The sequence below is a fragment of the Rhea pennata genome, chromosome 4 (assembly GCF_028389875.1).
Source record: "Rhea pennata isolate bPtePen1 chromosome 4, bPtePen1.pri, whole genome shotgun sequence".
Lineage (NCBI taxonomy): Eukaryota > Metazoa > Chordata > Aves > Rheiformes > Rheidae > Rhea > Rhea pennata.
Window position 1 is genome coordinate 16,459,832 of NC_084666.1, and position 27,576 is coordinate 16,487,407.

The following is a 27,576-nucleotide window of genomic DNA, read 5'->3' on the forward strand; positions in this document are numbered from 1 at the left end:
ATACCTATAGGGGGAGTTCTGAAAATCTTTATTCTCTATAGAGAAGAAGAGCCAAACTTTTCTCAGAGGTATTTAGTGATAGGACAAGATTCTAGCATAGAATCGGTAAGGTTGGAAGTCAGTGGCCCATATGGGGATTGAACCTGCGACCTTGGCATTATTAGCACCACGCTCTAACCAGCTGAGCTAAACCTAACCCCAGTGATTCTATGGTTCTCTAATATTTTCAATCTATATTGTATCAATATTCCTAAATGACAAAATCTGTAGTCATATCTAAGTCTGATCCTGCAAGTTTCCAGTATTATGCCTTAAAAGTATTTTCTACTTTTCTTGCCCAATGTGGTGTTTCCCCAAATAATTATTTTACCTAATCCAGTCTTTATGTACAGTCTGCAATACTAACATCTAGTACTACTGTGAAATTACCTTTTCCTTTATATTTTTGGTTCTTTGAACACCACATCCTTACATACTTCCTGATCTGAGGATAAAAATCTCTCTGTGGTCACAGATGTGCACTCTCAGAACAAATAAGACTGTTATTCATAACCTATGAACCTGGCAACTTGGCCATAGGATTTTGGTAATTCAAGGCTGTATATGGATGAACTGAATGTTTTGCTACACTTACAGAAATAAAGCAATCGCAAATATCTTATGTCAAATGGGCAGTGTTTCAATTTGAGTTACTCAGTAACAGAGTTAGAACCAATCAGTCTGTATTTGAATATCTACTTTACCAAAAATTTATGATCACTCCCTATTTCTTCTGAAAGTTCCTTTGATACAAACAGCAAAGAAATACTAGCTAATGCTCAGTGATTCAGTTTGTAGTAAAAAAATTCTAAAGGAAGTAATAAGTATGCATGTGTCAGATGTTCAGCTCCATCACTGGACTTCTAACCTAGTCATTTTTTTAGATCTACCTAAAAATTAAAGTTTTCTGGCTCAGAATAACTATTCTTGTTTTATTATGTTTCTAATCTGAAGTAATTCAAAATCACCAATATTTCCCTGCACTGAAAAGTTGGATAAGTTGTTATTTTCAAAATAATGAAACGAATGTGTTTCCAAGACCCTTTATCTCAGGGAAATGTTCATGTTCTCTGAAGTAATGGCAGTCACAAAGTGACAGGAAGATCAGTTTCATGGTGTATCTAGGATCTGTGGTTCTAAAGCCAGCTTTATTTGCAGACTGCCATGAAGCTACAGATCCTGGGAATCTCCCTGGACTCCTAGGTTCCATATTTTGTCTAGAAACTGAAAGTTATTTTTTCATCTGAAAATTTCAGTACCTTCCCTTAATTTATGAGACATTTTTCTTAAACATCTCAAAATGTTTTGAATAAAAGTTCCATCTGTCAGTACAGCTTTCATTGTAGTTCTGAGGTTCACCAGAAGAGTGACTACAACCCTGAAAAGTACTACTCCTCCAAAATTTTCTGCATGAACCAAGTGCTTCTACGTATTTTTTTTGTGGGGGTAACCAATATTCATCTCAGTCCCTCAGTTAGACTTCACAGACTCTGTTATCAAACCTCACCTCAGGCAAAGGAAAAATCTCACATTCTAGATAATTAAAGAGCTTTTATTTTCTTTCTTCATATAACCAAAGATTTTATCATGCTATAAAATCTCTTTATTTCTTGAATGTAACTTAAAAATAGCTCAACAAGATCTCCCACAGGCAGAGCTTCTTACAGTGTTCAGACTCTATGAAAATGAGTTATATGTATTAAAACAGTTCAAATTTTAGGCCTTCTTCTGTGAAGACTGCATCACTTCTGTATCTAAAGAGTGCATCTGCACTCTAAAGTGTCTAAAGAGTGCAATCCCCATCAAACGGGATTTCAGTTTATGGTAGTAGGTCAAAGTTCAACTTCTAAAAAAGGAGAGAGGAAAAATTTCAGTTATTTTTAGTAATTTAAGGCACATGGTTCGCGTAACAGAATTCTTGTCTTCATTAATAGAAGTTGGGCGGTGCAATTGTTATATGCATTAGCACTAAAAACAGCCTTCGAAAGTTCTGATGTCTGTTTTGGTTTGCTCTGATGCACGCGAGGTGGGGGCAGGTTTAGCTCAGTTGCTTAGAGCGTGGTGCTGCTAATGCCAAGGTCATGGGTTCAATCCCCATATGGGGCTATGTTGAGGGTTGGACTAGATGATCTCCAGAGGTCCCTTCCAACCTTACTATTCTATGATTCTATGATATGTTAATGAAATATTTATTATTTTTCTTGTATGTAATAAAGCACTGTATGTATATCAATCACAAACTTTAGTAAATATCTGTAGGACTATGAGAAGAGACTACGTGAGAGGGATGTGATTGACAGCAAACATTACCTAGATGCGCGCAGAGCGATTGTTGCCAACTATCTACAGAAGGTAAGCTGCAAAAAAAATGTCACCGTATTTCTTTAAGCCATGCATCGCTGCTATGCTTGGATGCTTTATTTCCATGAATATTAACTGATTTATCTCTAAACATGACCTACAGATGTCTTCTAAATGCTAAGTTACTCATGAAACAGATCTAATAAAACAGGTTGAGGTTTGAGCATGGTTGATGTAATGTGCTTGAAAAAGATGCAATACACGGAATGAGCAGACTTTCTGGATTGTCCTAGCTGTTCTGTAAGTTGTTTTTTGCTGGTGTCCAAGAGACGTTTTTCCTTTAAAGTACAGTTGCGTCCCAGCTATTCATTCATTTTCCTCTTTCTCCCCATTTTCCTTCTTGAAAGCTGTCATGCTAAGAACTTAGATTATTTCCAGGAGAGTCACCCTAGCCACTGTTTCAAATCATTTAATGCACTGCAGTGAGTATATTCTGTCCTGCAACCTAAGGCAAAGGGCCTATCTTCCATCATGTTATCTTTGTTGTTAGATTATAGTATCATCTTCTTCACCTTATCTTAATTTTTTTTCCTAATCTGTTTGTTCTATTATGCTGACATTCTTTTTAATCCTTAGGGGAAAAAAATGAGGAAATATTTGTCATATGTCATGGGAACGGTTTGCAATTTCAGAGTATTTTGACAAAGTAGGAAGTGCTAAAAACATAGCTGTGAATTTACCAGTACTGGAAAAACTGAAAGATGAAACAAATCCTAGGCAGCTGGCAAAACTCTAAAATTAATATGAGGGTAAGATTGATTTGATGTGAGATGGAACATATGCCTATTAAAAATACTGCTTCATGAAAGAAAATAAAAGACAATGGAAGGTGATTAAATCTTCTAGTCGAGTCCAGGGAAATGCCAAAGTCCAGACTTGATATGGTAATACGAAAAGTTGTTTTTAACGAAGCTTTCAAATCTGTGTCAGGCTGTTATGCTTTGCATGGTATTTAAGTGTGTACTTAAAAATACTATTTGTGCAGTTTGCTGAATAATAGTACAGTATTACAGAGTAACACACATTATAGTACCTGTATTTGTCAATCTGGATATTTTACACTTTCATAAATTGTCCAGTGTGCTGAAAAATCAGATAGCTCACATCAGATCTGAATTCAGATTACTCTAAAATGTGATCTTTTTATGCCTATCATTTCACTCAAAGGAATATTTCATACATTAGAAAAGATTTTGAAAACGATTAAAGGAGAAAATGTATTAAAAAATTGTTATTGCTGTTACAACTCTGATTTTATCATATAAAGGCCTTATGAGACTTATTTATAAGAAAAATGTTTAAGGTATCACTCTTCCGGCTTCAGTAACATAGTTTTGGGAAAGGGCAAAGACTTCCATCTGTGTGCTTCAGTCTATCACTTCAGTATAGAAATGAACAGAATTAAGAATTTAAAAAATATATTTATTTGAAACATAGTATTTATAAAATATGCCTCACTGACTGTTGTGCTGCCAAAGGGCTTTATTCCCCATAATTAATACCATATAGATTTCTTCACAGGCTTTTCTATAACTTTGTTTAGGTACCCCAAAAGAATGTTTTTCAGTGTCATTTATTCTTTTGATTGCAATGAGCTCTTTTTTGCTGCAGTCAGCTAAAGCTCCATTTTCTGATTGTACAACTTTATATAATGTTACTGGATCTCTTGTATGTCTCCAGAGAAATCATTGTACTTGTAGAATACGTTTATATTATGTTCTGAAGAAATATCTGCTAGAAAAGAAAATTTTCCTTGATCATGAGTCTTTTAAAAGTGGAAGAAGAGAATTAATGCATATTTGGGCTTTTCTGTTCAGTTTTGATAGACAAGCATTTACAGTGATTCTTGGATTAAAAATGTAATTTTTCTCTCCCTCCTGCCATCCACAGGTTCGAGAATCGATAATAAACCGTTTTCTAGTAGCAAAACGCCATTTCCTTCTCTCTGACCTTGTCAATGAAGAGGAGATTCCCAGCTTGGGGTAAGGAAGCTACTGTATTGGTTCTATTGGTTCTATAATCAAAGTAATTAATTTAAAACCATCTGTGATCCTTTTTTTTTTTTTTTTTTTTTTTGCAAAGTATAGTGAGGTGACTGACTTTCTGATATTATTCTGTATTCATTATAGTCTGTAGTTTTCCAAGCACTGTATACACATCTGCCAGTACAGTGTTTGAATAAAAACGTGTATCAAAACCTCCTTTTTTGAAAAAAAAATCTTTGGAAGAAGTAATGAGATAGTATGTAAATATGGTTTAGCATGATATGTTGTATCAGGATGTGATCTGATAAGCTAAGCAGAGCCCTAGCTGGTCCTAGATGGAATGATTTCCAAATATCACACAAGTGTCAGAGGTAATGGTGCTGGCAGTTTTACAGGTAGTGCTCTCTCTGAGTCAGTGCATATGGCCCACAGATAACATGGAATAAATTTTTATCAGTGATTTTGTTTACTTTGTTTTGTGTATTTCCATAGTCTGTTGCTGGACATCTTTGTGCACTGTTTTAATTTCAAAAATGTTACTGCTTTTGGAAATAATTTATTTTTTTTGTTTTCAGATTTTTGTTTTTGATTTTATTATTTATGCATCTTCTTTGCATTTTTGTTCCAAATTCCATACTTGTTGATTCTGCCATGTCTGAGTTACCACCATACAGATGGTTCTTACTTAGCATTGTTTACTTAAAATCTGTGCAAGTAAATACATACAAATGATACTTTTTCCTTGTTCAAGTTGCTTGTGTTCACTAAAAGCATTACACCCTAAAGTATGACCTCAGCTTTTAGAATCAACAGTATAAATCTAAACAGTCCCATCTGCTGGAGAAACAAGAGACTTGCTCTCTTTTGATTCTTTTTTTTTTAGTTCATATTTTCACGTTACAGAACAGAAAAATCCAGATGAGACTATAATCAGCTTTTGAAGTTATTTAAAATCAAATGCTTTGTTGACATTTTATCATGAATGTTAATTCATATTGGGTACTATTTGCTAATCAGCTTATATAGTTAGTAGATTTAAAATGTGGGTAATATCTGGTTTGTTTAAAGTATCTAATATTTCAGTAGCCCACAGTTTTTTATTATTTTTACAGCAATTAATGTAACTTTTTAATTATATATGATGAAACACTGCCATTGGATATCAGTTTTAAAGTAGATTTTGGAATGTCTTCTGTCATTTTTAAAGTTAATATCAATGATGTGCAAAAAAATACCTGTTTTTTATTCTTCTCATCTTTTATTTTTCTTTGGTTCTGCTTTGCCTTGCGTTGTAAGTTCTGAGGGTCCAGGGTATGTTGTAGCCTATTCATTCTGCTTCTTTTCTATAGCCTATTGTTTGTTGTATGTAGCTGTGAAATTAGTTCTTTTTTTTGTTTTTTTGGTTTTTTTTTTTTTTTTGTTTTTTTAATATATATATTTCACAGTGATTGTTATCTGCTAGATACCTTGTTCGTAGCATGGTAGTTTAGATCTATCTGGAAGTTGTCTAATTGTCTCATTTATATTTTACCTAATTTTGAATAAAGAATCCTTTTTGCACATTTGAGTTAGAGTTTATGAAATATAAGACACAACTGGGTTGTGTGCTTCTACACAATTAAAAGAATTGTACGTTTTATTGAGTTTTATATAGCATTAATAGGCATATATGTTTCCTTTCTTTGTTAGTGCATAATCTGCAGGGAAACACTTGAATTCTGATCCTATGCAAAAATGATTAAATCTCTGTTTTACAATTATTAGTATTTTGGGACTCAGCATTTTCAAACTGGCAGAGCCAAAACGACCACTAAAGCCAAGAAGAAAAGAGAGGAAGAAGGTTACAGCACAGAATTTATCAGATGGAGACATAAAACTGTTAGTGAACATCATTAGAGCTTATGATATTCCAGTGAGAAAACCAGTGAGGTATGTTTAAATGTCTATTCTCAGTAGGCATTTCTCTGTTTTCAGATTTATGTTGTTTTGTAAACTTTTATTGATCATTTGTCAATACCTGCTACATTCAGGAAATACTTTGCAAAAACTTATATTCAACTGCCTGAGGAAAAAACTGATTGGAAGATAGTTCACTGCTTTGACAAAGTTATAAGGCTACTAATAGCAGTTAATAGCAGATGAATTGTACCATAACAATCTGTTAGCCACCTTCTTCATGAACTATTTAAATCAGTGGATTAATTAGACTCTGACTAATTTTAAAGGTGACCATTAGCTTCAGGCATATTAAGGAAATGCCTGCACTGCATGATGCTGCATGATGTAGAGATACTTAAGTTTGATCCGAGCAATTTGGTTCAGTTCCACAAGCAATGTATTAGCATAGCATTCTCTTTCCCTGAAAACAACTATATGTTGCTTCTAACTCAGTTATTTTCAGGCCAGCTGATTACTGTGCATACAGAATTGAGCACCTTCTACACTTTATTTACTATAATGAAGGTTCTGTTGGATTTCGGTAAATAACTTCACACTGAGAAACAAGCAATTCATGCGAGAAACATCTTGATGAAAAGGAAAGGAAGATGAAAGCTTCAGTTCACTGTCAGTATTACAAAAATAACTAAAAACTGTGCCAATCTTCTTGCATTATACCGTGTCTTATCTTGAGCTGATTTTTCAGTTTGAAATAATACTCTTTTATAATCTCTACTTTGGTGTTACTAACAAAAATGTTATTTGGAAACAGTATAAAAATAAGTATACTTGCACTGATTTTTTTCATTCATGGATTGCTGACTGTGTAATACACATATGGATTTAATTTTGTCATAGAGGCCTTGCCCTACCATGCAGTCTACACAGTTTATGAATTCTATGGGGATTTGTCTTAAACTGAAAAATCTATAGCACATGGAGATTGTGCAGGAGAGGAAAAGAAAATCAGGGGTTTATGAAGTTTTCAGAGCAGTGAGCCTCCAGGCACAAAACAAAATTTTGCAATGAGGCTTACAAGAACTACACACTTGCTGACCCTTTCCAGCATTCTTTTCCTGTTCTTTGACCAAATAAACATGTTTCCTAAGTTAAAGTCATGGCATAAAAATCTCAGAAGCATTTTTTAAAATTTGATATAGTTAATAGATAATGTGAGGGATTCATACTTAGTAATATGTTTTCTGTCTTCTCTCATTGTGGTCTGTTTCCTCTCCTAGCAAACTTCAGCAACCATCTAGACATTCAAGGTCCTTCAATGAAATGTTTGCAGCCTCTCCTTCAGCTCAGAGCCCAGGCGAGAACATAGATTGGGTTTTCAACCAGGTATATTATAAAACTGACAAAATCACAGCAGTTGTTTATATGAGGTTGTGAGTGTCCCTCTTTTCCACAGACAGTAACATTTACTATCAAAAAGGTATCTTACTAGTGAGGTTGGTTTGCCCATTCCTTGAGCTCCAAAAGGATGGTATAAAGCTGGAAAAAGCTCAGAAAAGGGTGGTAAGGATGTCAGAAATAGAGAATAGCTACTGTTCAATGAACAATGGTAGGACTTTTCAACCAGAATGGTAATAACTGGGAACAGGGAAGAAGGAGGAATGTGCTAGATAGAGATGCATAATTATTAGTAATATGAAGAGAGTTAATAGAGATTGACTGTTCAGAGGCTTGCTCATTACAAGGACTAGGGATCCTTAACTAAAGCTCAGAGGAGCAAGGTTCAAAACAAACAAAAGAAGGTGACTCTTTTTGCAGCAGTTAGTAGGTGTCCAGGGAAGATGCTTACATGTATTGTGGGACAGAAGAAGTTTGCTTGCATTAAAGTGGACATTGGGCAAGTATTTGGAAGAAGGATACATCTGGAGTTACCAAATGCAAAAATCATTACAGGCTTAGGAAAGTCCTTCATCTGAAAATGGTTGAAGCCTGGAAGAGTCATAGGGGAAAATACCATATGTCTGCTCTGTTCTTACTCTTCTGTGTGCACATGCTTTCAGCCATTTTTTTGCAGCCTGAACTTTGGGCCCATTGCACTCCAGGCCATTCTTGAAACTGGTACTTAAGCTACTTTTTCTTGCTATGGAGAATGCAATTCATCAGGCTTCTGAAGGAGTATGGAAGTCCCCTGGTTTTTGTTTCTGTTTTTTCTTACGATTTTACTTCAAAACTGTAGCTTTTTGAAATCTAGAAAGGATTCTGCCATGTGTGTTTGACTGTTAATGAAATGCTCCATTAAGGTAGTTTTAATCACATTAAGGGGTTGTTGTGTCTAGTTTGAAAGTTGCTTATCTGTAATAGATAGCGTGAAGGGCTAGTTTCAGATGCAACCAGGATTGTAGCAGTAGGTGTCTTGGATTATAGATAAGGGGATACAAATACACTTTTTTCCACTGGTGACTGGAGCACATGTTCTGTTTTGGTTACCTTTGATTAATTAGCCAGTAGCTTTCCTAGTCTCGGGAGAAAAATGTGGGTGTATATATGTATATTTTGAATACACATCGCTTTTTGGAAGTGCAAAATTTTTAAGGTGCATTAGTGTTTTTGTCTGAGCTGGACCAGTCCGATCTCCACAAAGTATATTTTTATTCTTCTAAATGCATTATAAATTGATAATTTAATATGTTCTAACAGATTGTTATAGAAGTGTATTTCCTTTGTTTTGCTTGCATTTTACAGATTTTAGTCCGTCCTTTTGTAGAAGTTTCTTTTCAGCGAACTGTCTGCCGGACCACAACAGCAGAGGGTCCAAATCCTAACTGGAATGAGGAACTTGAGCTTCCATTTAGGTATGGCAAATTGAAACCAAATCATTTCTGAATAATAATCATTCAGTTTGAGCATGCAGATATGTTCAAATTTTCCTGTTTTGTTCAAATCATTTTTTTTATTTAACATTGCCAGAGCTCCTAATGGTGACTACAGCACCCATAGTTTGCAGTCGGTGAAGGATGAAGTGTTCATTAATCTTTTTGATGAAGTACTTTATGATGTTGGAGAGGTGAGTCCATACTAGAAGGACAGTGTTGATGTATTAAAGCATTAGTTTCAAAAGGTTTACTGTCACATATATTACAGAATGTAATCTGTATGTAGTCTGGTTTACTGATATCTTTAATAGTATTGAAGATATTAAAATTGAGAGGCAGCATATAGCTCATGGATAGTAATTTGAATTCTACTCTTCTTAAAGGTTATCAGCATTTTTTCCTAAATTTCAGATGAATTATCCCTATTGCTGTACCTTTTTTAATGCTCTATCTCATCCTGTTTTTTCAAGCTATTTGGTTTAAAAAACATCTTTTGATTGCTTATATTAGATTTTTGGAATGAGATAAAAATGGTAAATACTAGTAAAAATAAACTTTTGTAAGCTCTCAGTACTAGCATACCACCTATTCCTGTTGAAATTTGTGAAAGCTTTCCCAGGGAACTCAGTATGCACAAAAATATCAGCACTCTTGAAAATGTTACCCAGGAATAAATAATGCACATATTTCAGCAAGGATAGAATTTTACCATCAAAACCTACGTGTTACCTGATGAAGCAGAAGGAGGAGAGATCCAGCTGAAATTCAAACATCTCTTTAGTTTATGTGCAGACAATGCTTCCAATCGACAGAGATTAATTAGATTTTTTTCATATAATTTTAATTTCCAAAGATCTTTTTAAATAATAGTAAAACATTTCATTGGACGATTAGGGCTTAATGCACTTTGTCTGGGAAGACTCTAGTGGACTCCTTGTCAGGTTTTTGAGTTCCCTATCACAAATTATACAGGAGTCAAATCTTGAAGTATAAGCACATTATAGCACGGACTGTGGCTTTTCTGTGTTTGTTCAGCATCTGGCAAGCTTAAAAAGCATGCAGAATAATCATTGCCTTATTAGTAATTGATTTTGTATTTATGGTAAATTAAAGATTAAAACAATATAGAATTTTTACTAATCACATGATGAAACCATTGATTGAGTTAAAGGAAATTAAGCTTTCTTGTAAAGTTTTATATTAGCCTACCTTTTAATAGGATGATCGTGAAAGAGGAAGTGGAATCCACACTCACGTTGAGAGACACTGGCTGGGATGTGTTAAGATTCCATTTACTACCATGTATTTTCAAGCAAGGGTAAGTGTCAATAACAGTTTATACACGATAACTGACATTACTGAACATAATTGTGATGGGATTCAAGAAAGCACAGAGGTTGTTTCCATTGCTGACAGATTTTAGGCAGTGTGTGTAATCGGTGCTGGTCCGCTTGCTTCTGCTAGACCACTATAACAGATACCACCTTCGCCTTGGAAGGTTAGTCAATGAATCTGAGTGCTGGAGGGCTGTGATCCCCCATTGAATGAAGTTTACATTGACTTAAATAAAAGGCAAGTAGTAAGAAGACCTAGCCTTCTTTTTATAAATCCTTGGCCACCCTATGCAGTTAATGTCAGATAATGCAACGACCATTATTGTAGGTCAACAAACAAGAAAGAGTAAGATCTTTTACTCTTTACAGGGGAGTGTCCTGGCTGTAGAACTAATGCTTTAGTCATGAAATTCACCCGAGTAGTGTGTCTGCTCACAACCCTTTGCAGCTTAATGGGTAGACTTACACACTTTAACAGATTTTTTACCAATAGATGGTGAAGGACAGAGTCCATAATCCAACTTCAGGGTTTAGCAATACTAAGATCAACCTCTGTTCTTCATACTTCTTTGTTGTGAGATGCCCAAGCATTGTTCTACTTCACTCAAACATTAAGTTACTCTGAAGCCCTATAGGTGTGGTGCTCCCTTCAGGAGGGTAGTCCTGCAGCCTGTATTTTGCCAACATCTCTGAGTCATTATTCCAAATAGTGCCTTGTGGAGGCTGCTGCTTAGTTTCTCACAGTCTGAAGATACATAAAGAAAAGCACTTGAATGCAGAATGATTATTCACCTGTAAATATTCTTTGAGAAGTGTTTGCATATATATACGTTCATAACTTGCTGTCCTCTCTTCTCCTGCTGCAGTATCTCTGAAAGTTTTTCAAAATTTATTCCTCAAAGACTGAGGAATAAAGTACATAGATCTGATATTGACCCCCCTCCCTCCCCCCGATACTGACCCTGTATCGAGATATATAAAATCTGTTGATGGGGAAAGATTCTGTGGATGAGTGCTTTTTGTGACCAGAGCATCAGTGTGATAGTACACATTACTCTTCCTGCATGATGTTAGTCTTCAAAAATTTGTGTTTTGTTTCTTTCAAAGTACTTTTTCTGTGCGGGCCTACATTGTACATATGTATAAAAAAAATGCATGTTTCAGAAAAATGGTGAGATGCTCATGTTTGTTCTTCCTCCAAGAACTAATGTGCATGGTTTCCATTATGTTAAATATTAGTCTTCATAATAAGCAAAAGGGTCTGAAATCTTGTTGCAAATAATAGTTTTAACAGTGAAATGTCTTACATTTTCTCCACAGTTATTTCGTGTGTGTGCCATGTTATCTGATACTACTGTTTTGTAGCTCAGAGTAAGATAGAAATCAAAGCAATAAAATGAGAGACTTGAATATACATGATAAAGGTATTTGAGAAGAAAGTTTTGCTTTTTTACATTTTATGAGAATTGTTATTCTTGGTTATGGATGGTTGATATGTACAGATTAGTATTTCTCTGTATTTATTATAGATTGATGGTACATTCAAGGTGGATATTCCTCCAGTCCTCCTTGGCTACAGCAAAGAAAAGAACCTGGGAAATGACCGAGGTTACGATACTGTGCGAAACGTTGGCGAAGGCTCCTATATAACACTGTTTATTACCATTGAGCCACAGCTCGTTCCTGGAGAGTCAGTCAGAGAAAAGGTAACTGATCAGTAACTGAGATTCCTGATTTTTGCTTCCAGTGGTGCAGTTTATGAGATGCATGTGAATAGGTATGTTTAATGTCCTGAAGAACATGAATACAAATACTATGTGTTTTAATTCAAGCGTTTTCAGCTCAGAACAGTTTAACTAGACTTGATTTACTAATATTTTAACCAGCCACAAGTAAATGCTGAAATGCAAAGTCTTTACCACATTTTTGTACCTTTTTGATATTTCAAGAGCGGTAATACAAGTTTATTCTTAATCTAAGCTGCATTCTTCAGTTCTTTACTGGTCTTGAATAGAATTTTAAGTTTTGAGGTTTTTAAGTACTATTAAAATTGCTCAAAAGCAACTTGAGATGTTGCTGGTAGTAGACTTGGATTAATTTTTTGTGATGTAAGTATAATTTTATAGAATAGAGATCTCTGCTTTCTCCTATGTATATATAATATAATGACATTTTAAAAAATCATAATCTGTGATTTGTTAGTTAAAATTTCAACTATGTTGCTGACCTGTGATTGAACATTAAGTTATATGGACACTTAAAGCATGAGGAATAACTGTTACCAGTTATCTCTTGGAAAGCAAATCAAAATCATGAACAGGGGAGTTGGACTAGATGATCTCCAGAGGAGATCAAAAATTGTTCATGGAAAGCAAATCTGCTTTCATTATCTATGAGCATATAATTTTCCCATTTACTTCCATAATAAGTATTCTATTAAAAGTATTCATGTGAGTATTTATAAACAATGGATGAAAAGGAAGGTGCAAACATAGAAAATTCAGCATTTTCTTGTTCCTGTTTTTGTACTGTTCAATCATAGTATTTATTATTGCTTCATGAGTGCTGCCAGATTTTGAAGATAATTACTTCTGAAAAGCAGCTGTTACATTTTTTCAGTTCTTCTGCTAAATCAGAAGTGTCTTGCACTAACAGTAATACATACTTAAAACACATACACATCTTGCCATTTATGCAACATTGTGCAATGGTTCTGAGATCCAGCTAGCAAGGATGCAAGTTGTCCATGAAAAACAGCAGCAGTTCATTCTTTTGGAATTTAGTGCTACATCAGCCATTTATTACAAACTGGAATTGGAGAGAAAGGTTTTTGTAATTCCTTTTTCAGAATTATAAAATCATATGATGCAGTCTAAAAATCCTTACTATCAAATTACAGTCTTGGAATTTATCCTCTCATATTGTCTGTTTACGCTCATTCAATACTATGAGAATTGTTACAATTTAGTAGCATTGAAAATGAAGATGAATAATATGCATTCTTGGATGCCTTTTAAGGTTAAGTAGCTTAAATGATTAGATAATTTATTTTTAGGACTTGAAACAATACATATGTACAGTCACAGAATGGTTGAGGTTGAAAGATCCTCTGGAGATCATCTAGTCCAATCCCCCTGCTCAAGCAGGGTCACCTTGAGTGTGTTGCACAGGATTACATCCAGATGAGTCTTCAGTATCTCCAGAGAAAAACTCCACTCTATCTCTGGGCAACTTGTTCCAGTGCTCTGTCACCTTCACAGTAAAAATGTTTTTCCTCATGTTCAGATGGAACTTGCTGAGTGAGTTTGTCTCTTGTCCTGTTGCTGGGCACCACTGAAGAGAGTCTGGCCCCATGGTCTCTACACCTTCCCTTCAGATATTTGTATACATGATCATTGCTGAAGTTCAGTACAGAGCATGTGTGTGTGTGTGTGTGTGTGTACACTTGTGTGCATGCACACGCACAAGCATGCGTTTGGGAGAGGGCAAGGAAGAGAGAAGAGGCAAAGGACCTTACATTGTTAGGATTTGTGCTGCTGTTGTATTCAATTAGTAAGAGAGGCCATTTTCTCAAATGACTTTTTGCCATCAGTGTCCTCATGAGCCTTGAATTACTGAACTGATTTATAGACAAAGCTCATATACCACATCAGGAAGAAGCCTACCATCTTGCAATTGTGGATCATGTTTTTTTCAAGTAGATATGTGCTTAAGTGTATTCTTTCATAATTCTGTCATAGAGAAATTAAATGCTGTGTCTTTGTGGCTTGTAAACAAGCCCTGAGTTCTGCTTTGTTTAGATTTCTGATTGTAGAAAGTATTCAGAATAAAATTACAAAAAATAACTAAATATTTTTTCTGTCCTTTGTTACTCTTCCTGTTGTTCCTGCTGTATTTAAATCATTTGAAATACATGTATACTGTTTCAGCACGCTAAGAGTACTTTCTAGTTTAATTTTATGTCTTTTTTCTTCCTTGACCATTTTTTTCTCTTTCTTGCTGTCCCGCCTGAATTTCTATATAGATGAATGAAATGCTTAAAAAGGTACAATATTTATAATTTAAATTGAGATACTATTGCTGTTCACTATTTGAGATTAATTTGGTTTTCAGCAATTCAACAATATTCTTGCAGTTCGAATATAACATTTGACTTTGATATATTAGTTGTTTATTTATCAGTAATATTTGCAGTGAATTAATAAATTAAAATGTAAAAAATGCTGGAGCTTAGATATTTCGACCATTAATTACAATTGAAAAGAATCAGTACCATTTGCCTTCTCTGCAGAGGTCTTGCTACAGGGTTGCCACTGCTGGTTGATTTGGTTGATTTGAGAAAAAGGGTAACAAAAGATGAAATGGTTTGTTTTGAACCAAAATGTTGTGAAGGGTAAGCTTTAATTCTCAGCAACACAGTACAGTAGAGTCTAAGTAGATATAAAACTACTTTGACTGATTTTAAGACCATTGGAAGATGATATCCTGGGTAACAAAGAGCAAGTAGTTATCATCATTGCATAATTAGATGTGTGTTTTTGAGTTCTGTAGTTGTTTCTGGAAAATTTCATATAAAATTACACTATGTATGTTAGGCAAGTCTGACATACAAGAATTCATCTACAAATGAATTTGCAGTCTTCTCTGCAGATATTTTTGGGGTAGTCCAGGGTTGTCCCAGTATGATTTACGCAACGTTACTGGGATTTTGTGCTTCATCCCAATTGTATTTTTAGTAGAGTGACTGTGAGTAGCATACAAGATCAGTCTTCTGGTACTTGATTGTAACTCTTCACTTTTAAATTAATATGTGATGTTATCCCTGCAGATTTACTTTCGCTTAACTTTCACTGCATTTTTAGTGCTTCATTAAAGCCAGCTATAGGTGCAGGTCATATGTGTGTTCATAAGTAAACACAAATCACCTCATTCTTCATTAGCTGGAACTTTCATATCTGTCTGTGAGCCAAACTGTATACTACAAAGAAATTTCATAATGCTATTAGGAAATAATTTTATACTCATTTTATACGCTCCTGTAAATGGTGAAATAGACAAACATAGTGAATAATTAAACTCAAATTATAAGTAAGACTATTTTCATATAAATTCTACTATCTCTTGAAGTTTGATACCCAAGAAGACGAGAGGTTGCTCCAAGCAGCAGGAAAGTATGAAGCTGAATGTACAGCAAAGTTTCCAAGCCGCCACTGCCTAACAACTGTAATTGACCTCAGTGGGAAATCAGTTTTCATTACCAGATATATCAAACCTCTGAATCCACCACAGGAGCTTCTTGATGCCCACCCAAATAGTTCTCAAACAACAGCAGTAAGTACTTAAAGAACGAAGTTATCTTAACGATATCATGGGATATAGATTTCAAAATGTCTGTGTACACAGTTTGTGTGCATTTATACATGCATGTGTCCATGCCTGCACACATAGGCATATAAAGTTTTATGCATATTGTATAGCTAACCTTTTTGTAAATGTGTGATGCACAGCAAGCATGTCCATAATGATGCTGAAAAAGGGTATTTCCCTTCCATCCTGAAGAAATAGGCAAATTAATGTGTATTGTCCTTTAAAAGGCAAAGAATTATGCAAAAACTCAGTAGGAGCAAATCATACCAGTCTGTGGGATAAGTTCCTAAATGAGCTAGTTGTTACAATAATGAGGTTGGTCAGTGTTTTGTCCATGACTTCTGTGGAAACAGCACAATGTTGATATGTTTCTACTATGATCTATTAAAGTAATGTTATTATTACTTAGCTGTGTAGTGAACTGGAGGAGTGACTTACTCTGTTTTGTTTTATGGCAGGAATTAGTGGCCCGATATGTTGCTTTGATTCCTTTTCTGCCAGATAGTGTGTCATTTGCTGGAATTTGTGATCTGTGGAGTACATCAGATGTAAGTAACATAACAGAAATTCCTTATCCTCTTGCTTGTGATGTAGTGCTGCTTTTGAGGGAAGGCGGGATTAGACTGCATAAGCTCTTAAGGTCTCTTCTGACCCTAAATTATTCTGAAATTCTCTGACGGTAAGGACTATTTTTCTTTCTAAACAATTTATTTCAAAGAATACTTTATTTCTTTATCTGAAGACCAGTGCTTGAGGAAAGTTGCTCATTCTGATAGAGGTATGCCAAAATTTTAATCTTTGATAGGTTGCAATCAACCAATTGCTAAGAATACCTAAAGTTTTAAGCTGTTCTGTTCTTTCACTTAAAAAGCAATCAAAATGTCTTGTCAAGCTCAGGTAAGAGGATGCTGACTAATGATGGAGGCTTTAAAACTAGACTTAAAGTGGATCATTGCATTTCCAAAGAACTGTGGAAAAAAACACTGCATTTAATGTCGGCAGTAATGGGAGATTTAGCATTCTCCGTCTTAAAAGTAAATCTTGACATCTATAGAATGACAGCAGGTAATAAGTTAATCATAGGTGATGTTTTTACCTTTTCAATACTTTTCTGCAAAGTTTAGAGTAAGTCAGAAGACAAAAGACCTGTTTTGCTTCAGAAGTATTAGGAAAGAGTATTAAATTTTGTAAGTAGAAGACAGAACTGATAACTACATAGCAAGACATTTTTTTGTATCTCAATTAGCAATTTCTTGATCTTCTGTCGGGAGACGAGGAAGAACATGCTGTGCTCTTGTGTAATTATTTTCTTGGTATGGGGAAAAAGGCCTGGCTTATAATTGGAAATGCTATTCCAGAGGTAAGAGGATATTTTCATTTGGTCTGAATGTTAATTTTTATTCTCTGAAATCTTCGGGTCCTGCCAAGGGATAGAATTGTCTCATGTTGGCATGTTCTTCCAGGAAGTAATCTAAACATCTGTTTGCTAGAAAATGAAAAAACAGAATGAAAACATATCTGAGTATAAGTATAGTTTGTTTTGCTTCCACTCTGAATGTGGTAGCAGCTCTGGTCCTCATAGTACAGTATCAAGCATCTGTAAACCTTCTTTTTACTTTGGCTAGTGTAAATGATTTGTTGAGGACAAAGGCAGTGAAGAGTGTTCGAGGCGTCTCAGTCATGAAGACACAGTCTGTGACGGAGTAGGGTTGGGACTGGGTAAAGGGAAGGTGACAGGGTGGGAGTTAAATGCTTGCATCCATCCAGCTGATAGGAAAGCTGCAGCAAGAGTCAAGAGCTGTTCAGTTAGGGGAAATAGATTTTTTTTTTTTTTTTTTTTTTTTTTTTTTTTAAGGCTCAGATGGTCAATCTTCATCTGTCTTCTGTGATATAGGTAGATTAGGCAGTTTTACTACAGATTATGTGACTTAAGTTATGTTTAAGTTATGTGTGTGTTACGCTATACCTTGTTTATGCTGTGAGGCCACTCTGGCAGCAGTCTGGCTGAGAATGGCTAAGAAGTAAGACACTGAGGTTCTTCTGCCCATTAAGAGATGCATTTTTCTCAGTGAAACACTGAGATGTCACGTAGCCAATACCGCTCTTTTGAAAGACGTGGTAAGACTGTTCATAATGTTAATTTCCGTCACTGATATCTCAAATTACAAAACACTTGTGAAAGTTTTGGAGTTTCCAAAACAGAGTTTTGGGAAAAAAATCTTTGTTAAACTTGTTGCTTTAGCACATTCTCAGATACTGCAGCATCAGGAACGGGTCCTAAGTTACATTCCTTCTTGTCCAGATATGATGTTGATGGTAGTCCTTAATAAAGCATTTAGTTTATGCATGCTGCAAGGAGGGGAGGGATTATTCTAGGTATTTCAAGGTGAGGAAGAGCCAGAAAGCCATGCTGAGAATTGCAGACCAGTCCCTCAAGCCTACTATGGGATGTACCAAATTCCAGGAGGGTAGGAGAGGGGAAGGACAGATAACATGCATGTATGACATGCAGCTTGCCAGAGAGTTATCTTACTAATTGGGTAGGTACTGAGCAATTCTTACATGTAGACAAAAGTTTTTAATCTTTCATATTTTTGTACAGAGATGAGACATACCTAAATTTACCTTTACAAAAGAAATGAACAACATGATCTATTTTAATAAAAGTGTTGTGTTTAATTGTATTTTCGTAACATAGAACTGCTTTCTCTGCTAAAGGAATGAAGGAGTCTCCTGAAAAGAGTGATTATTTATTATATAATACCGTGTGTGTGTGTGTGTATATGTATACACACACACACACACACACACATATATATATATATATATATATATATAAAAGCAAGCTTAGTTTGACTCAAATTAGCACTTGTATAGTGACTGCTGACAAAAAAAATATTATCCTCTGCTCTGTTTTCACATACATTTTGAGCATTCATATATATGGAATTTCACATCAATTCTTAGCTGAACTAAGACAACTTGTAAAATTTATTTTTTAAGAATGGCTTGGGGCTGTGTACTTTAAGCATTTCTCTGTCACATAGAGGAGACAGAGCACTTAATATTCTGTGAGTGTTAGTCAAGTTGGTTGAAATGTAGTAATCTGTAAATTCCTCCAACCAGTTTGCAAAGGAAATACATTGTTAAACTCAATAGTAGAAATTGAATATTCAAAACAGTACAAAGCATACTATCTTGGGAGCCAGTTTTAAAACATCTTTCTCTTGCTTTTTCTTCCTAGGGAGCAACTGCATATGTATTAACTTTGGAGCAAAATCAATACGTAATTTGGAATCCCAGTACTGGATGTTTTTATGGGCAGTTTGATACTTTCTGCCCTTTACAAAATGTGTACTGCCTGATCAGCTGTGATAACGTAAGAGCTTCTGGTCTTTTCATGTTTCTATACACACAAGAGTTGAAACTGTTTTTCCTAATCTCCTGTGTGCATTAATGTAACTACATCTGTGTCAAGTCATGACATTAGTGATTTTATCTGATTTTTAACTAGGTTTTTCAGCCACCCGAAGTTAGATAAGTAGTTAAGATATGAAAGGCAGGTCATAACACTTTTACATAATTTTATTGAACTTACGAATAAACTTCATAAGTTTATTGAAGTAGCATGTTTTTACTTCGCAACTTGTATGGCCAGGAGTATGTTCAGTTTACCACTTTCTGTCAGTAACTCAGCCAAACTAATATTTTGCATACAAAATGTACCTGAAGAAAGTGAAGCATGTTGGAAAGGTCACTTGAATGGCATACGTAATGGTGGGCACAGTCTTGAATGGCCCAGTATGCAAATGCAGGCAAAACACTTATCTGGCACTACCAAGATGGAAGTTAATATTCACAGTATATTAATATTTCTAGTGTGGCTGGCTCAAGTAAGAACCCTCTGAAAGAAGGCTGTGGGAGAGAGGGGAGAGAAGTATGAACTGCTGAGCTTGGGGCAGGATGTGATCCAAAGGATCACTACAAGATTGCTACAGGAATGAGGCAGAGCTGAACTTGTTTTTTGAGGCACTTGGACAGTTTGGTGCCAGTATAATTCCCTGCACTGGCTGGAAGTGAAGACTCACAGCTTCCAAAGACACAAGTGAGGATACAGTAGCCAGGAAGAGAGATGTGAAAGTCTGAAACTGGGGAAACAAAATGTAAGTTAAAAAACAAAATTAAGTTTTATTTGGGGGGGGGGAGGGAAAGAGGAAGAAGAATTAAATACTGACTTTAACAGCCTGCCAGTCAATTTTTGGGGAGACCACTATAAGGAGACAATAGGGATGACACAGGGATCCATCTCACACATAGTATACATTTGTTTTTATATCCAGTATTGAAAGCATACCAGGAGAAGGTCTTTGAAGTGTTGTGCATTACAAATATGTGTTGTTTTTATCTCCTCTGTTTTTATTCTAAACAAAAAATGATGACTTTAGAGGATAATTTAATATGCTAAAGCGTATTTATTTAAAAAGTGTCAGTTATCCTTCAGTGAAAGTGTTCTGGGGATTGGTTGAGTTCTTTGTTTAAAGTGGTACTAAACCTGTACTGTTAAGAAAAATCTAAGTTAATTATAACTGTTGGAAGAAACAGCTAAAGCCTTTAACACACTGAAGTCGTAATCATCTAGTCTGGAACTATAGAGCTTTACAAAAATTTTCAAGGTAAGCAACTCCAATCTACAAGCGACCACAATGAGGCATGCAGTCAGCAGAGAAATACAAGTTTGTATTCAACAAGGAAAAAACCCTTACGCTATACTGTGCCATATCCAGAACCAGCATTTACAAAAGATTATGTGTGAATTGTCCATATATTTTGATTCCGTAGTAGGAGTTATTTAAAGGCTGTTTTGAACAAGAAGTCAACAGTGTGTGCTTAATTTAGACTCGGATCAAACACAGACCACAAAGAAGTAGAGTGCAAGGCATGAGTTCTCCTTGATAATAAAATATTAATAAGAGGTGTATATGTTTGCACTGTGTGCATTTTGCATCATAAATTTGTAATAGCAGTATTGCAGCATGCAGCAGTCTGCCAGGAGTCGCATCACAGTTGCACTGGGCTGAGCTGTGGCAAGAATTTCATCAGAATTCAGAAAAGACTGTTGTGTAGTAATCCAAAGGAGCAAAAATATGGCTCAGGACAGCAGAAATAACTCCACAGGAATATACAGTAACCTCATGTCATGCAAAAGTGATGGTAAAGGCAAAAGTTGCTGAGAGAAGAAAAACTGGTGGCGCACTGTAGATCAAGTGTTGAAAAAGCAGCACTGAGGAAAACAGGTATTCAGCAGAAAAGAGACACCAACTGCACAAAGCAGTTCCTGCTCCAGCAGTCCTCTCTCTGGATCCATGCTCAGGTGCACAAGGCCGGATAGACCAGCACTGTCCTCTTTGTGCGAGTGCCAAAGTTGCCTGTCTGCTGTGACTATGCATAGTTGTCTTGTTTCATATGAACTCATACTAGTGATTGGAACAGCAAATCAAGACTATACAGTATTTTATTTCTGTGTATGTAGAATGTGTTCCATAGTTGTGATTATTTGCTATACTTTCTTTTAGATCTGGTTTAATATTCAAGAGCATGATTCTCCAGTAAGGATAAATTTTGATATCAGCAAACCAAAGCTATGGAAGTCTTTCTTTTCAAGAAGCTTACCATACCCTGGCCTCTGCAGTGTTCAGGTATTAATGTATCTATTACCAACTTAATTTGAGGGGAATGGAAGATCACAGACTTGATATAGAGAAAAGAGACTAAGTTCTTTGGATCTCTGTGATTAATACATAGTAAATACACTTAATATATGAAGTAAATACACTTAATATATGAAGTATATTTTACAAAATGTTTTACAAAAAATTGCCAGGCACTTGTTAAAGAATGAAAGCAGAAATATTGTGAAGTATTTACACGAAATGAATGTGCATCTGTTGTCCTCAAAATGTCCGTATAAGATCTGAGGACAGCAGCATACTGGGACAAATCTTTAACAGAACTATACTGTAGCCTTTGTCAGTTATGAAAGCATCATTTCAATTCGTACACCTCCTTTGCAAACAAGCATAAATTTCTTTACCATTAATCAAATTATAAAAAAAGCTATTGAGCTTACTGCAAAAAAAGTTATGTACATTAGCTCCTAATGTTTTTAGTTTGGTTCATTTACTAATTGGTTGTTTTGGCATAATTGTGAACTCATTTATGTACTATGAAGGCAATAACTCCTGAAGTTATATTGTTGTACAACTAGAAGAGATTGTACTTTTTAATATTTAAATGTCTTTTATATATTACTAGCCTGAAGAATTAATTTATCACCCTTCAGACAAGGCAGCTGTGGTGGAACTACAGGGCAGGTAATTCTACCTCTAAATCAAATACTGTCAAAATTAACAAAAGTTTGATCACTAAAAGTGGAGTACCTTGTTATATTCCTCAAGCATACTCACACCAAGGTCCTAAGAATCTGCTTTGAGTGCTAGGAACTAACAGTGGCCTAAATCAGAAACGCTAGTTTGCAGGGTCTTTTTTCATGTTCTTTAATGCAGGTTGCCAGAAGGAAAAGAACAAGGCTTGTAGAATTTCCTAATAAGCCAAGGTGCATTAGGGGCAGAAAGGAAAGAGGGAATAGACTAAAAATTGGTGTAAACCCCTGAAGTCCCCTGCTTGTGCTAAACATGTGGACACAGCTTATTATACAGCTACGCTGGCATTGCTTTTCTGCATATTTATGCATTGGTTAGTTTAACTGAGGTCATTTGTATTCCCCATAATCTGTAGTAAGTAAGTGGGTCAACAGAGATCATTTCAGCAGACTAGTAAATACTAGTATTGTAATAATAGGTGCATTTTATTGCAGAATTGAAAAAATATTGAAAGAAAAGATTATGGAATGGAGACCAAGGCATCTAACTCGTTGGAACAGATACTGTACCTCTACCCTACGTCACTTTCTGCCTCTGCTGGAACAGAACCAAGGCAAAGATGTAGAAGATGACCATCAGGCAGAATTGCAAAAACAGCTAGGAGATTACAGGGTACAGTTGTGAAACTATACGTGACCTGTGCTGTGAAACTAGTACATGAAAATAGCAGACCCAAGGGGCCTAAATCACTCATACTTGCTTTTAATATCATTACACCATGGTATAGAACCATGTTATAGGCAGTTCATTCCTCTACTACCAGAAGTCTTGAGTGCCCATATACTAAACATCAATCAGTATTAGGATCAGAAGGTGAAGCAGTGATGCTCCATTCTATTTTGTTCAAAAATGTTGGAGAGAAACTTTCTGCTGAACGTAAGGATGATACAAGTACAGTTTTCTAACACAGGAAGCTTATGGGTTGATTGATGCATTTCCTCTCAAGCCCAGTCAGTAAGCACGTTGCACTGGTGCTGAGCAGTGCGGCACACAGGTGCACTACTCCAGGTGCATAAGCCAACATAGCAATGCACTTAGCTTCACCCCACAGTTGAACAGCTTCCCCCCCCTTTAAATTAGTGGGAAGAAGTATTCACTAGAGCTATGACTATACCATGTGTTCTTCCTCTGGGCTGTTCTAAAGGTTAGGTACATCTGCTCTGTAAAATTCAAGTGGTGACAATACTGTACACTACTATAGTAATTTTGAAAACAAGTTCAGGTTTCAGTTCCTGCTGGACCCACAATGTATTATAGGCAAATGCCTGCCACCTCAGACAGTGCAGATAGGTATAGGAACACAATAAACTGCAACCAGTTAAGGGGCAGAAAAGAAGCAAAGCTATGCTGTGTGTGTTCAGTAATACAGCTTTATTCTAGTGGAATCGTCTTCCCTTTGAAATTTACCCATACTGAAGAATAAAAATGGCAGAGTATCTAAAGGGGTATTTAAATAGGGACTCTTTTTTTCCTGCATCTCCACAGAGCAGCAATAGGAAAGAAACTTAGATGACAGTGAAACAGAATTTAAAATGATTTATTTGTTCAGGTGACTTTACCTTTTATTACTGCTTCATGTGTTTTTATTTTTTTTTCCTTTTTTCTCTTTGTCCTAGGTCTCTGGATTTCCTATTCATATGCCATTCTCTGAAGTTGGGCCTTTAGTAGAAGCTGTGCACAGCACTGGAGTTCATACTATTGATGTTTCAAATGTTGAATTTGCTCTAGCTGTGTATGTTCATGCTTATCCCCAAAATGTTCTCTCTGTCTGGATTTACGTTGCTTCACTTGTACGAAATCGGTAGTATAGACTAGTCAGAGTACCTCTCAGGAAACTGGCGTGTGTAGGGGTAAATACAACAAGTTTCTCACACTACTGATTTGAGTTACACCCTATACTTCAAAATCTAGTGAGAATGTGGGGCATCACATTCTAAAAAGCATTACATGCTCACATATAGTAACACATAGTGTCAGTTGTTAGAGTAACATTGCAGAGCAAGGTAGTAGAAATTGGCTGCCTCATTTTTCAGGTGAAACTTTATTCCTGGAATAATGCCTTGAAGATCGAATTTTTTTAGCTATTCCATGTAGGTGACTGTATCTACGGACCTTCTTCTCTTTAAAAGACACTATCATTCAGCTATAATACAGATAATTACTGAATGCTTAAGGAAAGGCCAGGACTATTTACTCATGACTACGCTTCATGCACCAAAGAGCCATCCGTAAGATCAGACTTCCATTTTTTTAAGGAAGGTCTGTCTTCTGCTGTTTTATACTCAGTGGCTGTCTAATAGCAGCACCATATAGAGGTAGTAAGATGACATTTTCTGAAGTTTATAATAAAATACTTCTATTAAAATCTAAGTGAAAACACTCTCATTTGTTTAATGTGGAATGCGAAATCTTTAGGTGCAAATTACCATAAGGGATTATCATAAAGTGGTTTACTTAAAAAAAAAAAAAAAAAAAAAAAAAAAAGTAGTGATGGTGATGATAACTTACTTAATCATGTATACATACATACTTTCTGCTTTAAGTTGCTTTGCTATTTAAACTAAACAGTGATGGTGAGCTGAACTTGGGGAAGATGATACATTCTGATGAGTACCAAGCACTGAGAAATTTAGGGCAGGGTGGATGGAAACTGTCTGCCTTCTGCAAAGGCTGCCAGTTCTCTCTGCCTGGGAGAAAACCAGCCTACAACCATGCACGTAAATAAGGGGCCATTACAGTTTCCAGCATAACATGGGTCACTGTCCTCTTGCAACAGGCTCCTCCCCATACCACCCACCTGCTATCACTCACCTCTCTTCCTAGCACAGGTTTCATTCAACTCCACTGTTCAAAGAAGGGGTCCACTTAAATCAGTGATGGGGAAAATGTATAGTTGTCATTTCTGTGAATTAACCATTCCCAAAAAAAAGCAGATACATCACTTGGAATCTGGAAATTCATCGTAACATGGAACATGCATCAAGTTGGACAAGGACATCCTAAAACAAATTACTCTGTCCATTACACAGAGTAAGTCAGTCCACTGAGTCATACCCTGTACTATGTAATTACAGTGGTGGCAAAGAACAGCTTTTCATTGAAAGCATCTGAAGTACATTTAAGGAAAGGTAAGGTTTTCCTCCTCTAATTTTTACTCTGAATACAAAGGAAAATTCAAAGAAGGGACAGGAAGTGAATTACTCAACCAATGCAAAAAGTCAGCAGCACAGATGTGGACAGCACACACCCAGGCAGCAGGAGCAGGTTGCAGCGATACCTTTAGAATTTTACCTGACATTTGCATATCCCTATCTTTCCAAGCCCATATTTAAAATGTGACATAAATAAAGGAAAGCAACTTTAATTCATTTTGCCTGGATTGATGCATTATTTAAATACCATATTTTGAGTAAGTATGTAGAAAGAGAATATGGATGGATGAATACAGAGGATGTACTTCTCTGCAACCATTCATAGTTGTAGGGAGGATCAAGAAGCTCATGAAATACACTTTTTATAGCTAACTGAAGACTAGTTTTAAACTTTTATTCCAATTTAAGTTTGTCAGCAGTGTGACTCTATACATTAAAACCAAGCTGGTTAATCAGCAATAAGTACGTCCTCAACTTTTGTTTTATACATTTATTCCTATGATTGAAAACTGACTTCTTTGGAATGTTTCCAAACATACCTCAAGAGTCATGGAAAGAACTAGTGCAAGGCTTGTGGCTCTGCAGTCGCCATGCACAGCCCCCACAATGATCTCTAGAGCCTACTGGCATTATAGACCTGGCTATTACACCTTAAAAGCATATATATTCAACTACATAAAACTTTTTTTTATTGATGGGAATGTTTTATTTGAGTATGTTTTCCAAGCACAAATACAAAACCAAATGCAAAAGGAAAGTAGGAGTTTCCCTAATTTTGCAGTATAAAGAAGAACTTCAAGATTAGAGGAAAGGGGGAGAAACAAGGCTTCTGAAGATGTGTAATTGTTACCCAAATGCAAACAATACATTTTGAATTATCTGCAGAGCTCTATATTGTGGATTAAAAAAAAATCCCATTCACTTAACACAAAATCATCCAGTAAAGTAGATTTAAGTGCCAAACTTGGAGAAAAGTGGCATTAAAAAAAAATCTGAATGTTTTCCTGTCTTCCCCAAATTAAGTAAAATAAAACCCAACACCCTTCAAATCAAATGAGATTTTGTGAGATTGTTACAACACTGTACAGTACACTCATAATTAAGATTTTAATGCTGTGGGGATGGCCAGGCTAGTATAACAAATCTCACTCCAAGGATTGTTAACACAAGATGCAAACTGTAAGTAAAGTGCATGAAAGGAAGCCTGCTCAGCTAAATGAAGTAGACTGAAAGATCAGAAGTCAGCGGTCATTCGCCAGAGCGGCAGCAGGCCCGAAAACCACACTGCAAATTCTGGCATCCACTGGCGGTTTCAGCATGAGGACCTGCACAAAAACAGAAGAAATGTGAAAAGAAGAAAATAGGCCATTTATTTAGATTCAGAATTCCCATAACCTGGTTATTCATAATCTTCTAAAAAAGAAAAAATTCTTCATTCAGTACTGTGCAAATCTGAAACACTGACAAGACCATTACAGTAGAAAAGCTTCATGTTTTTCAAAGGTTTTCCAATCCAATGCTTTCGTTTCATGACAATAATGTATTCAAAATAGATGTATGACGATAAGAAACACTAAATCCATAAGTGTAAAAAAGTAGCTCAAAGCTGTATCTTTCAGAATTGAGGTAAATTTTCACTGCATACTTAATTTTCATTTTTCAAATTCAGATTATGACTTTATGGCATTACTAAAACAAACAATCTCTGAAACTATTTCTGTTAATGTGGAGACAGTTTTTAGTCTGGAAAAAGCTTTCTCTGTGAAATACTTCCTTGTTGGCTAGACTTCATGTATTCTCACTAGAAATTCAAAGACTGTAAAGAAAAACAGCTTTATCACCACTGCAATTATCAAAAGCCCTAAATATAAAAATTAGTCATTCAAAAAAGAGTTGTGAGCACAGACAGAATAAACCAATATTGTAATTCCACCCACCTCCACTTACCTTTGCTTACAGTTATCCCTTTAATTTGAAAAATCAAAGTGATCATGAGATAGGAACTCAAATTTATTAGTACAGACTTTTATTTCCTGCAGCCTTATGTCTGATTTGGAGACACAGACATTTCAATTCAAGTTGACTTAATTCTGTCACTCAAACTAATTCAACATCACACTCCCAATTTA

At 35.7% G+C, this 27,576-nt stretch overlaps 2 protein-coding genes across 9 annotated transcripts in view; one reads left to right on the forward strand and one right to left on the reverse strand.

Annotated features, from left to right (window-relative positions):
- The window catches only part of LOC134140345 (complement C1q tumor necrosis factor-related protein 7), a 124,667-nt gene extending 99,004 nt beyond the window's left edge, over positions 1-25,663 (forward strand). For 6 of the 7 annotated variants that reach the window (XM_062575347.1, XM_062575346.1, XM_062575348.1 and 3 more), the window contains 16 exons: positions 2,299-2,391; positions 4,291-4,382; positions 6,150-6,314; positions 7,562-7,667; positions 9,024-9,133; positions 9,249-9,345; positions 10,374-10,472; positions 12,018-12,194; positions 15,616-15,819; positions 16,314-16,403; positions 17,102-17,215; positions 19,100-19,234; positions 21,429-21,551; positions 22,168-22,226; positions 22,730-22,907; positions 23,912-25,663. In XM_062575347.1, coding sequence (XP_062431331.1) covers positions 2,299-2,391; positions 4,291-4,382; positions 6,150-6,314; positions 7,562-7,667; positions 9,024-9,133; positions 9,249-9,345; positions 10,374-10,472; positions 12,018-12,194; positions 15,616-15,819; positions 16,314-16,403; positions 17,102-17,215; positions 19,100-19,234; positions 21,429-21,551; positions 22,168-22,226; positions 22,730-22,907; positions 23,912-24,100 — 2,031 coding nt within the window. In that variant the 3' untranslated portion in view covers positions 24,101-25,663. Of the gene's footprint in view, positions 1-2,298; positions 2,392-4,290; positions 4,383-6,149; positions 6,315-7,561; positions 7,668-9,023; positions 9,134-9,248; positions 9,346-10,373; positions 10,473-12,017; positions 12,195-15,615; positions 15,820-16,313; positions 16,404-17,101; positions 17,216-19,099; positions 19,235-19,734; positions 20,013-21,428; positions 21,552-22,167; positions 22,227-22,729; positions 22,908-23,911 lie in introns of those variants that run through there. The other variant, XM_062575353.1, reaches the window with a different exon arrangement.
- Positions 25,664-26,113: 450 nt separating this feature from the next.
- Positions 26,114-27,576, reverse strand: part of FBXL5 (F-box and leucine rich repeat protein 5) — a 36,246-nt gene continuing 34,783 nt past the window's right edge. For both annotated transcript variants that reach the window (XM_062575357.1, XM_062575358.1), the window contains exon 11: positions 26,114-26,772. In XM_062575357.1, coding sequence (XP_062431341.1) covers positions 26,696-26,772 — 77 coding nt within the window. In that variant the 3' untranslated portion in view covers positions 26,114-26,695. The remainder of the gene's footprint in view (positions 26,773-27,576) is intronic.